At 34.5% G+C, this 13,308-nt stretch overlaps 2 protein-coding genes across 2 annotated transcripts; both read right to left on the bottom strand.

Moving 5' to 3' along the window:
• Positions 1 to 2,372: 2,372 nt before the first annotated feature.
• Positions 2,373 to 3,935, bottom strand: LOC125873226 (protein PLANT CADMIUM RESISTANCE 8). Its single transcript, XM_049554126.1, has 4 exons — positions 3,663 to 3,935; positions 3,122 to 3,193; positions 2,762 to 2,974; positions 2,373 to 2,632 (listed from the first exon to the last, which is right to left on the bottom strand). The coding sequence occupies exons 1-4, from the start codon at positions 3,844 to 3,846 to the stop codon at positions 2,550 to 2,552; spliced, it is 552 nt and encodes a 183-aa protein (XP_049410083.1). The 5' UTR covers positions 3,847 to 3,935; the 3' UTR covers positions 2,373 to 2,549.
• A 1,475-nt stretch (positions 3,936 to 5,410) lies between these two features.
• Positions 5,411 to 12,568, bottom strand: LOC125873351 (probable plastidic glucose transporter 3). Its single transcript, XM_049554264.1, has 13 exons — positions 12,379 to 12,568; positions 11,791 to 11,902; positions 11,593 to 11,660; positions 11,110 to 11,242; positions 10,591 to 10,690; positions 10,414 to 10,526; positions 10,060 to 10,153; positions 8,531 to 8,684; positions 8,299 to 8,442; positions 8,135 to 8,208; positions 7,935 to 8,023; positions 7,422 to 7,536; positions 5,411 to 6,106 (listed from the first exon to the last, which is right to left on the bottom strand). The coding sequence occupies exons 1-13, from the start codon at positions 12,473 to 12,475 to the stop codon at positions 5,924 to 5,926; spliced, it is 1,476 nt and encodes a 491-aa protein (XP_049410221.1). The 5' UTR covers positions 12,476 to 12,568; the 3' UTR covers positions 5,411 to 5,923.
• Between the last annotated feature and the right edge of the window lie 740 nt (positions 12,569 to 13,308).

Raw genomic sequence — 13,308 nt, 5'->3', positions numbered from 1 at the left:
CCTAACGTTTACTAATCAGCCAATCACTTTTTAGTTCATAACGAACAAAACGTCGTCTTTATGTACAGCAAGATCACAAAGAGACATAGCTAGGTTTTATTGTTGATGCTGAAAATATTCAGTTACCATGGTGAGAAACTGGGCCGGAAAAAGTAACTTTCAAATTGTTGTTGATTCGAAGTTCTATATCTATATAGACAGGTTTTGAGTGAAAAAAGAATTATGCATCTACATATATACACACGAAAGGTTTTTTGTGACAAGACTTGAAGGCATGAGATATTAGAAGCGAGAATACTAATAATTCTAAGAAGAAAAAAAAAACGATTTTCTACTAGTAAAAGGTTTTAAACTTACCTGGAAGTCATTAGATTTTTGTACTTAATAAAAGAAAAGTCTAACTATAACATATTCTCTTAATAATAGCATATATATATATATGTAATAGACCCCAACAAGTATTGAATTGAGACAAGTACTACTAGTTTTTTCTACCTTTTATGATACTATATCAAACAAAATACATTCATTCTAACTTTATTCCTTATTTTGTTTGTTTGTTTGGGGTATAATGATGATAATGGACCTGTCTATTGTCAGTCAGTAGCTGGAAACCCAATTATAGAAATATCTTAAAAGATTAGGAGGAAAAAAACGTGATTTAGAATATCCAAAAAAAATTGAGCAAAATTTCACTAGTAAGTGGTTAGGTTAATTTCACTAATTAAAGATAGGTTACATGAAGTGAATGAAACATATCTAAATCATGATTGGACTAATTAAGAGCAATGATCCGACTAATAACTAATTGTATGTTTGACTATACTACTAATCTACCATCTATAGTGGAGATTCAAGTTTGATAGGGTAAATTTTAGGTTTAGCAAACATAAAAATCATATTTGTATGTTATAGTTTGTATAATTGCGCTCCATAGCAAACTTAGTGTTTGCTATGACTATTAATATGTATATTTCGGTATACTTATACATAAAAAATATGTATTTGGGTCTATTTATATATTTCAGTATATAAATGGATCCTACATTTGTATATTTCGGTACAATATACAAATGGGATGGCAAAAAACATGGAATATTTGCTGCGAATTACAAATAAAAAAAACTATGACTATAACATTTAATTTGAATTAATAGTTTGTTATTTCATATAATTTTCTCTAACTTTATATGAATAGAGTTTTCGGCCTCCTTGTTACTCTTTTATAGTTTAAATTCTAAATAGCCAGCTAGATTTTTTTTTCTTTGAGAAAATTACTTGATGTAGCAGTTGCGGGCCTTTATCACTTTATATAATGGTACTTTTAGAAAATTACAAAACATAGCAATATTATATATTTTAATAGCTGATATACAATATACATAAATCTGTTTATGTAAAAGTAAACTAAAATCTCACTATATATTGTAAAAATGGATGCTAATAATGCTACTTATGGAATTTTGCCTTTTTCTTTTCATCCATTATAAACAAACAAATTTTAGGAAATGACAATGTTGAAGACGAAAAATAAAGGTCCAAAAATAAAGTAAAAGAAGGCCGACAAGAAAAATAAGACGGCCCAAATTAGGGGCCCGGCCCAACTTGTTTCACAATAACTTAGTACTTCCGTAATTCAACTCTTAACAAATAAGATTGAAGAATTAAGGAAAAATTACAGAAATCCTACCTTTTAGTTTACTTATTACCATTATCCCCTATAAGTTTTACAAATCTCCAAAATCCCTCATTTTCGCACATCAGATTAATGTATCAGCTCTTATATTATTGTATCTCGCGCATCAGATTAGTGTATCATGTATTAAATGTAATGTATCTTACTTAACAATCAATGTATCTCGCGCATCAAATTAATGTATCAGCACTTATATTATTGTATCCATTTGAGGATTTCTGTAATTATAAACTTTAAGGGATATATTATAATTTTGCCTTAAAAGTATGTGATTTCTGTAATTTGCCCAATAATTAATCTAAATAGTCGTCCACCTACGCATAAATTAAAAAGAAATAATACCTTTTAAAAAAAGGTAAACGTGCGGCTATTTGTGTAAAGATAAGATTAGGCATGAAATTAACCCGGCCCATCCAATAGATGCTAAATCTTCATTAGTCCATTGCAATGGAAGTATGAAACTCTTTTTCTTTTCTTTTTTTCTTGTTGGATTGTTTTTAATGCTACGTAGTGAACACATATTTTGTTTTGTTAGTCATATTATTTGGAATAAAATGTGTTCACATAGAGCATAATGATCCTACAGGATTCTTATTATCGATTTTAATTAGTTTGGGGTTGATGCTGTTATGCATAGCAAGCACATAGACAAGAGACATTGCTTCGATTAAAACTGTAATCTAACTCGAAATGGGGTTCTAAAAACATAGTTCAAACAATTAACACAGCCAACAATATGGTTGAGTTTTAAGGATACAACTTCAAACATGAACAGAATCTGGTTGTTGCAAAAAAAAATGACTAGCACACTACAACCTCAAATCAAACAAATAAAGAATCACAATCTTGAAATTTACTTTGACATGGATTGTACTTGAGGAGCTTGATTCACTTGTTGGTTCCCATAGTGCTGCTGAGCAACTATACCATTCCACCCTGTACAACATTTATTGGAACAATGTTAAGATATTCGTGACTTAAGAGTCTCATCGTCATCTATTAGTTTCAGCTTTTAGATGAACGAGACACACAGTATAATATTAATTGTAACCAAGTGTGACATACCTAGAGCGGGATCAAGTCCCCTGTTTCGAAGCTCTCTGAATTCTTGACAAAGAGAGCAACATGGACAGAACATATGGGAAATCATGTCTGAATAAGGAGCTTCCACGAGATTATATCTTTGTCTCAATTGGGTTCTATATTTTGAGCCCATGATCCACTGAGAGCAAATAGCAGGCATCATCAGCATGTATATGAAAGTCCCTAAAGGGCATGCTGCATTAATCACCAAAAAACAAAAAATCAAACTTTAGTATTAGTTCATAGCACAAGCTAACAAATATGCACAGTTTTTATTCAAAGAGTTTAACTTCTGTATACGGAAAATAATAAAAAGTAAGATGGGTCGACTAGGAAACTTACTCATTTGTCCTGCATCAAGGACTTCTGCTATTTGTCCAAATGTTACACAAGGTAACAACGCCGTCATAACAGCTGCACAAACAAACAAGAAAGTAATTTTTAGAAAGTGGATCCAGGATTTTAAGTCAGTTAATGTGAAGATGTTGGGATTCCAATACCCCACACAACATGGTAAACCAAGAATTCAGATGAGCTTGACTCTGGTACCGAGATAAAACAATGAATTTTGGGCCTAGCTCAAGAGGTGATGATTGCCCAATACCCCACATGCCCAGGATTGGACATCTAAAGTGTGAACAATATAACAAAAATGCCAAACATCGAGTAAACCTAGAATTGGGATGAGTCTATCTCAGATGCCATGAAAAATAAATGGACATTCGGCCTAGCTGACTTAACCTCAAAAGCTAACTCACAAGGTGAGGATTGCCGAAAAAGAGACCAACTAACTCATCCCACACAGATAGGACACTTAACAATGATAGTAACACTTAAGTAGTTGATACTAAAATAAACTATTAGCAAGAAAAACTTAATTTACCATTAGTTTGGTCCAGATGACAATCAAATAAGCCAGTACTCCAAGGAGCTCCAATTGTTAAGTGTGATGGTGACTGATATACACCTTGTACTCCTTGGAACTGTTGAGGTTGTGAGGCAGCTGGTTCAGTACCACTCTCTGCCTGAGAGGTTTCTTCTTCATTGTTTGCTTCAACTCTTCCCATTGTTATCCAAAAATTTTACAATTATCCCTTAAGTATAGGATGAAGATATATCAATAAGTTCTTTTATATATATAGTAGGAAAGGACTTCTTGTGTGACATGTACAGAGTGGATGGCATCTTTGACTTGGAAAAAACAATCACTGAGAGATTATTCAGCTTAACTATGGTCAAAAGTGTCCTTTTTCACATTATACAATTTTTAAGAGTATCATTAATATCACAGAAATAGACAAAATTAAGGGGGTAAAATAGAATAGTCAAGTTATTGGAAGTTTCCTACACCATTTTATTCCAAGTTGGTTATGTATTCATATGCCACTAGGCAAGTTTGGTAGCTAGTTACATCTTGGGAGGAGGATTAGTATAACGTCCCTTTTCAATAATATTTGTTTGATTTGCATTTTAGTTGTTTCATATTCGTCGTAGATATTCATACTATCCTCTTTTGATTTGTTGCAGTTGAGCTGATTATCTTTCGAAAGCAACCGTGAAATTACACTGCTTAATTTACTGTATTGTTAGTTATACTATCCTTGCATTTGATTTCACTCTTCAAGTATTCTCTTCAGAGTCAATACTTATCTCTATGCTAGGAAAATGCCCAAGGTCATATATAAGACTTGCTGTTAATTTAGAAAATGAACAAAAAGAAAATGATATTCTGAAAGGTAGTTATTCAAAGTCAACTTGCAATAGTAGAGACGTGTAGTGCATTAAAACAGAAGATTCAATAAATAATTTCTCATACTAATTAGCCATTATTTCATATAACAAGACACGTTTATATCATCATTATATAACCCTAAAGTCAACATATGACTAGATTGACGATTGTACATGTTTTGCATTATGGCATGATCATCAAAGATTCAAACTGTATCTTGTATACATGATGATACAACCAAGACGATCATTTTTCTTCTCTTTTTAAAATTTCTGAGAAATTTCCTGTGAACTTCTGGCTCAACTCTAGCTCCCACTACATACCCACGTGGTGTTTGTCTAGATTATATATAAATACTTGGCACAATAATTTTTGCCTACTTACCAACACGAAAAATATACTAAAAGATCATTTCACTTCGTACTAAACACACTTTAAAGATGGTGTGTTTGGTACGAAAGAAATGTTCTCTAAATTTCTTATGTTTGATTGGTCAAAAAGTCTGAAAAATATTCTCAAAGAAAACAAATTCCTTACGAGAAAAATGACTTCCCTGATAAAATAAGGATAACAAATTGCATAAGTGACATTCCAAATTAATTGTTTCCTTCCACCAACGCGATCCCCCAACCCTTGACTATTCCCCTCCCCCCCAACCACTCCCCATCCATCTCACCTCCATAGCGTTTTACTAGATAACATATCAATGCTCTTGGGATAATATTTTACTTACCAAACACTAGAAAATAAGCAAAAAGCCCACTTGTTATCCAAGAAAACATTTCCCTTCATACCAAACACACCCAATTAGAAAAATCAATGCTGAAACTGAAGACAAATATTGAAAAATCTCAGCTAAGAGAATCAATGCTGAAGACAAATATGAAAAAATCTCAGCTACATTAATCAATTGTGTACTACAATACTACCAATATTTCTTGTTACAGCAAAGCAGCTACCAGTATCTTTCTAATTCAAAATCTGTAACATTATTTCTGTAAGGAATGTTCAGAGTAGCCTTTCTGTGCCATGCTAGTTACAAAAATCAGATCAAGGTAAAAATTAAAAGAAAGGGTATACAAAAATAACAACAATAGGTACTCTGTAGTATATATGTGATCTACTACTGGCCGAGGCAGATGCAGTTTCATGCTCCCTCAGGCAATAGTCATCGACCAGTGGAGTGAGCAGAAAAGCAGCAAAAATAAGCAGAGTGACAATTTCCCTATGAAAACTTGCTTTCTGACGATCTTTATCTTGATTGTTTGTCGTTGCTGCCTTTCCTGCCTATGAACACACTCCAAAATTGTACAAATCAAGAAATAGCTATAGCAAAGAATTTGGATGTTCAATCACTAGGACCTTAACATTTTCCAATCTGAACTTAATATAGAGTGTGATCTAGTCACAAACTAATGAGACGGAAGAAGGGCAAACTCAATCTCCTGTAATGTTTTTCCTTTTGTTTCCACCACATTCTTTTTCACAAAGGCCACTGCAAACAAGCAAAAACCTGCAAAGACCGCATACACTATTTGTGGTCCAAGATGCTCAAGCATCGGCAGAAACAGAAGACCGACTAAAAAATTTATGACCTGTTAAAGAGCAAAATATGCGATAAGAATACAGTGGGAAAGAAAGATGAAATTAAAACATCAGTCTAACAAAATCTATGATGTTTTCTTGAGATTTCGGATAAAACAAAAGCTATGACAACAACAATTAAAATAAAAGCCAAAGTGCTGCGAACACTTTATAATTTTAAATTACTGCTGTAGCTGAACCACACATAAACCAGAATGTGAATGAGGACATAAGTAGTACACGTGATCTCATTTTTTTTTTTCCATTTTGAGATGTAAAAGATTATCTCATATCAATTTGTATTTAGAACAGTATATAGAGTTTACCAGCTAAGTTTAGATCTCTCTTAAATGATGTCAAAACTCAAAAGTCTTCCAGGGAGAACTTTATTTTAAGCACAAAACACTTTGATCATCCAACACCGGATCAGAGAGTCAAAGGGTTGGTCATGTGCAAAGATTAGATTCTTATTTGAAGTTAAGAATACAAAATGAATACTGCATTAGAAGTTTTGGGATGAATTAGGATACCCCTAGATTTCCCCATCACTTTAAATGGTTCATTTTTCTGGTTATTGGCAGTTAAAAAGGGGGGTAGAGGGAGAGGGGGAGGGGGGTGCTACAACAAGGAGATCCTTTTGTGATGCTATGTGCAAGATATTATTACTACCACTTAAGTAGATTGTGCACACAGAACAGCTCTCTTCCTCGTGATGGATAATGTAATATATATCCGAGGGTCAATAATGCACAGTACTCAAACCTGTGATTCATGATGGATGAATCTACCTGCACATCTTATTTGACTTGCACCCAATAGCAGGATGTGGCTAATGCTTTCATCTCAGCAGCGACTCATTGTGTCAAATGACTGGGAGTCTAGAACATATAGTACCCAATGGGAGATGTGTTTCTATTAAACGTGTAATTCCAAGCTACCACCAGAAATAATAAGGGAATAAACCTCCTCTCTCGACAACTGGTATTGTGCATCAACCTCCAAACTAGTTAAGAGTTGGCCATATGAATCCCCAACATCCATCTTACTCTGTTTGGACCACAGCACACACACTCCACCCCAACCCACCCAAACAAAAAAAAAAACAGAAAAAAAAAGAAGACAAAGCAAAAGAATGACCAAAAGAAGAATCTGATATGAAAAGTTATTAAGACTTGAATGGTTCGCATAAGAACAATATGTAGTGTCATATAATGATCATAGTTGTCAGACACAAAGTTCTAAAGATCCTTCTACTCTTCATCCAAGGTCAAAGCAAAGAGAATAATTTGCAAAAAAACAAAAATATCAAGAGCAGGATGAAAGTACCCAATGTGCAGCCATGCATAAAGCCATTGCCTTTGCCCTAATCCGGCCAGGAAATATCTCTGACAGCAGGAGGCTGGGAACTGGACCAGCACCCAAAGAAAATGCCAACACATACCTAACATAAATAATTTCCCATTATTGAAAGAAAACAACCGGCCATTGCGTTTGTGCATTTGTAGTTATCTTCTTAATAATCAGGAAAGCTACCTATAGCATAAAATTGTCTCATCTTTCATTGATTTAACCATAGTCAACAGTTACCAAGTACATAATGACTAGAATGCAATTGAAAGCTGTTATCAACAGAAGCAGTACCGAAACTACTTATCTTCATCTCTTAGCTTTTACTGACTTCTCTTTGTTGGACAAAGAAATAACTTTCCCAGAAGGAAGGAATTATAAGCCTCAGATAGTTATCTAATCATTACAGCATAACGAGCATTTCTAGTCCTTTCTATCAATATATTTAATGCACTAACAACTACAACGACAATCTTGAAGTGGATTACTCACAGTAGGGTCCCGCCAACTGATAGGTATAATACTGCAAAGCTTGGTACAAATGAACTCGCAGCTGCTACTTGAAGACCCGTTGCGACTGCCTGCACCAAAAACAACTCAGAAGTTTAAGCATGAGAAAGCAAAATATAGTGACACGATTCTCAGACCGGCCATGGTAAGCACAAAGGATTGAGCAAACAAGTTTAGGTTACCATGCCCAAGAAACTCCCAATTAGAAGCACCTTCCTCCCAAGCCTATCCATCAACATCATTGCAATAATAGACCCTGTAGATGTTATAGGCAACAGTATAATGAGAAATCACTAACAGCTTCAAGAGTGTTATCCCGTTTTGTATGGTGAGGGGATATGTTTACCTGTTAAGTTTACAATCCCAACGCATGTATTTGCAGTGTCTGTAGGTACTCCAGCCTTTTTAAAAACAGTTGAAGAGAAATAAAATACAGCATTTATTCCAGATAGTTGTTGCAAAGCAAATAAGGCAGATCCAATGAAAACCACTGTCCAAATGGCAAAAGTTATAAATTCATCAACTTTTTCACACAGAAAAATATTGACAGAATGGGAACACATCATCAATAATTATACCTTTAAAATGACGACCATACAGTAGCTCTCCAAACCTAACATTATCCACCTCATCTCCTTTGTCTGTCTTTGACATTTCTGCAATGGCATATTTAACATGTGATGCTCCCATAAGCTTTTCAAGCTCTTCTTCAGCTAAATCAATTCTTCCTCTCTGAGAGAGGTCCAGAAATAAAATGTGAGTTAGATTAGAGAACCATACTGCTGAGTGTTTGAAAATGATAGAACACACAATTGACATTAAATCAAGAATACCCTGCATAGATGCACCATAATAATATACCAGCTTTTATTTTGATAACTACAACATGCTAACTATATTATGGTATAAATACGGTGTAGTCTTGACTGTAGTATTGATGCAAATTGAGGTAGCAGGATTGATATCAACAACGAGGATGTGGGCTATCTTGGATGTGGAAGCTTTCAATCATTCACGAGGAGCAAAGTGTCATGGAAGATTCATTAAAAGAGCTTTTAAAGTTCATAACATGCTCAAATAGATTTATGAGGGAAATGATGACAACCATATAGGTCATCAAGGACTTTGGAGCATTCTTTCAACCATCATGAGTTTGGAGGACTTAAAAGGAAGCATGTAAGGAAGACTTCAGGGCAACTAACATGCTCAAGTAGCTATTTTAATAATTTGGTTATTCTTTTAATTTAGGCATTTTTGCAAGACTAGTATAAATAGTTTTTAGTCTTCATATTAGGGATAGCTAAGTTTTGAAGATAGAGAAATACTCTGAGTTTATGGGAGATTTCCTTGGTATCTCTTCACTGAACCTTTCTTGGATACTCTAAGTAAGGATTTCCATGTATGAGTTCATTTCTCTTCCCTCTTGGATTGAATCTGATGATTAATGTATTTTAATTGTTAGATTATCCCTTCTTTTCTTCTGAAGTCAATTCCCCTCATTTCTATTTCTTAATCATATCCTTGTATCTTTTCTTGCTTGTTTAATTGTGGTTCAATTAATTGTTCTTGCATCTAGAATTACATCAAGTATCAGGGACCGAAGACAAATTGTGGCAGGAGTGAACCAATAATGTTTCTCTCAATAGTAGAGTTGCACTTAAACCTGCTAAGTTATTGTGCACAGGAAGCTCACAAGCCCATCAATGTATAGAGATAGCAATCAGGATAATGTTGTCAGAATCTGTAAAGATTATATCGCCTTCAGTTATTTCATTATGTTGCCTTGTACGAGAACATGGTTAAAATGATACTAAAATGCCCAACATTCAATGGATTGTACTAAAATTTAGAGTATGAGTACATAGAACAGATTTGAAAATATATATTCAAGACAGGAGCCAAGCAGTAGTTTATAAACGGACTGCCTGCATATGCATTTTAGGTATTCACTTGTCAACTGAAATAAAGAAGAGCTTCTTCCAATTGATGACCTAGTGAATTGTCAACAGATTTTACTATTTGCAAGATTCACAAAAAAAACTGAATTTGCTAATGCCACTTCTATCCACTGCAAGACACTCAATGATTTAAGAGCTTAATAACCAACCTTAACAAGCCAGTGAGGACTCTCAGCGCAGAATTCCATCAAAACAGCAAGTAATGCAGCAGGAATGGTGGATATCCAAAAGCAAACTCGCCACCTGTGACATCATTTTAGAAGTAGTTATAGTTCACGTCACTCAATTAATTAACGGAATGCTATAAACATGTAGGATAATTGACTTATTCTTAATATGCCCATAAAAAGCAGTTTAGCAGTCTCAAACTGAAGAAAGACAGTTTATTCCAAACAGTGACTGGATAAAATGGAATAGTACATTTTTTTCATTCCTATCAGACCAGGCTTATCAATTGATTTTACTAATAATAAAAAGGAAGATTAAGGTCACACAATCCTTACCAACCAGCAGTATCCTTGGCAGGAATTCCAATAAGAAGAGATCCCAGGAGCCCAAGGCATGTGGCGATCTGAGTGAAACTCCCATAAGTGCCTCTAACAAAAGCTGGTGAAACCTGGTCAAACAAATTAAATGTAACTAAAAAGATAGAATTAGGAGCAAAAGATAACATCATATACCTCTGCAACATAGAGAGCAGCAACAGCAGGGCCAAGGCCCATCCCTATTCCAACAAATAACCTTCCAAGAAGCATAACCCCAAGAGTACTGGTTGCAGCACTACATTTATGCAGTTGAAGAACCTTCAGTTAATTTCCGGAAACTCGTACTGAAATAAAATAGAATTAAAAGTTTCTGATTTCACCCTCTCGTATTCGCTCCAGGTTATATATTTCAATAACTTAAACATGAAAAGAAAACTCAAACACCCCCGGCCATATAAGTGACCTTTACAAGACTCTTAAAAATAAGTCTGCAGGAGAGTTTGCCAATGCAAAAGATAGCAAGACTAAACATCCCCTAAGGGATTATACACTTTCTTTTAAACCATCCATTCATCCAAGTCAGGTTATACAATGAATAGAAGAGGATTCAAGACTACACAATATTTGGACGGTATTACAAAGTAAATGTTCATGGTTGCATTCAAAGTTGAAAAGGCCGTAATATAGCTAGTAAAAAGTTTATTGAGGTTTTACCTCATAGAAGCACCTATTATCATTGGTAGAGCACACAGTTGAAAGCCTCTCCGACGACCAACCCCATCTGCAATCCAACCACTGAATATAGAGCCCAAAAGAGCACCTCCCAAACATGTACTCACAACTAGACCTTCAGTTGAAAATATAATTATCATATCAGATGAACCTAGTAGGCAATGAACTAAGCAACTAGATGAAGATAATCTTCTTTGAAGAAGCAAGGGAAGATGCAAGTATTAGACAATAGGTTTGATTGACATCACTGCCTTGGACTCGATCTCTGTATATAAAACAAAATAAAATAAAAAATAACATCTATATTTATTCAAATTTAGCATGCACCGTCACAAATGAGTAGTGGATCTCCCCCCCTCCCACCAACTCAAAATTAAGAATCCTCCTAGAGAGGCGAACACACAGAAGTTCAGGTGGCAGGAGCTGGGGCACAGGGGAATCTTTAAGGTAAATGGCGTATAGTACCTTCAGCCAAAGTGCTGCCACTGAAGTCAAGGTCCAAAGACATGCTTTCTAGAGTGTCATTAACCACCCTGAATACACCAAACCAAAATACAATGCCAAGTTTTAAAATAAAAATAAAAAATGGACGACAAGGTCAATGTTTAACCAACTAAAAAGGTAGGATTTATGCAAGAAACTAATTTGAGAGTTCAGTCATACCCAAGATGGTAGCCAAACAAGAGTGATGAAATAATTGCCACCAGTATATGTGGCAACGGCCGCTTCCATGAGGGGTTTCCAATTTCTTTCCACACACCATTTTCGGTACGATCTAAATAGACACAAGGAAGAAGAATCAAAAGTCAATTTACACAAAATTATATCCTTTTATGTTATGTCCTATTGTTGTCTCTAAGCTGATGGTACATTAGAAGAGTATGATACTGTTAATTGGAAAATGGATGACATCATTCAACCAAGTTGGCAAAATTATTTCTTGGCAAAATCTTATAAAAATTGAAACTTAATGATTTCATCATTTGGAACAACAGAGAGAAATAGATCTTGGCATGATTTAAAATTAAAAAAACACCATTCTTTAACTTTATCAAAAATATTATAAAAACACCATTCGCGTGCACACCCCTTCAACCCCAGATGAATAGACAGCAAAATTAACACGTTCCTTTCTGCTCGTACGATATATACATATCGAGAAAATTGTACTAGAATAGACTGCATTGGGAGACAATGCTTCTAAATCTTGGATCCATCCTGCAAATAAGAAGAAAAGTGTGTAAGGGGTACCTAGATTTTCTTCTCTATCTTCATAATCTGTGAACTGGTCTTTAGTTGATGCACGCTTGTACATGGAGTAAGCATCTGCAAGACCACCACCTCTCATATTGTGTGATCTGATCTATGGTAATGTAAGAAAAATACCAATCATATACGCCAACCTGCCCAAATCCCAGATCTGATGTCAAGGCAAAATTCCATATTTCAAAATCGTAACCGACAATTCAATACTCTTACCATCAATCAAAAAAAATATAAAACATAATCTTTCAAATCAAAAATGGAAAACAGAAGTAGAATCTTTTGCATTTCATTCTTTAATTATGTATCATCATTAACATATAAGACAGAGTGAGTACTTGTTAATTACCTCCTGATGGTTTGTGAGGCACTAGCTATTGCATATTGGTAGTGAAGTTTTAGAAGGAATTAATTAGGAAAAAGTGTTAATGCAAAAGGGAAGGGAGAAATCTTAGAAAAGGTGCTAACGTGTTTTCACTTGTAAGCAAACAAACAAGTGCATATGCAGTGGTTCCATGGAAGGAATGAGAAACACAGTGATGACGACACGAAAGCATCTAGAAACTACGAGAGCTCTGAGACGGACACCTGCTCCAATCTTGTTGCTTTTTCGTTTTCTTTTTTTTTCTTCTGCTTTTCGGGTCTCTTCCTATGATGATGTGACACCTCATCGTTGTCAATCTAGTACTCCTATACTTTATATGTCACACAATTTGTAAATTTTATTTGTAGCCCTAAATTGTAATATGTTCTTGACCACCAAAACACATAGTAATAAAATATATTTTTTATTATCATGTACTTTTCTATATAAAAAAATATTCATTGCATAAATAAGTTACTTATTTAAGACATAATTTTTTTACACGCATTAATTTCAAGGAGCCATAAAACCTTAAGTATGTTTTAATTAATTAA

Source organism: Solanum stenotomum, chromosome 8, assembly GCF_019186545.1.
Source record: "Solanum stenotomum isolate F172 chromosome 8, ASM1918654v1, whole genome shotgun sequence".
NCBI lineage: Eukaryota > Viridiplantae > Streptophyta > Magnoliopsida > Solanales > Solanaceae > Solanum > Solanum stenotomum.
This window is presented reverse-complemented; position numbering and strand designations above follow the sequence as displayed.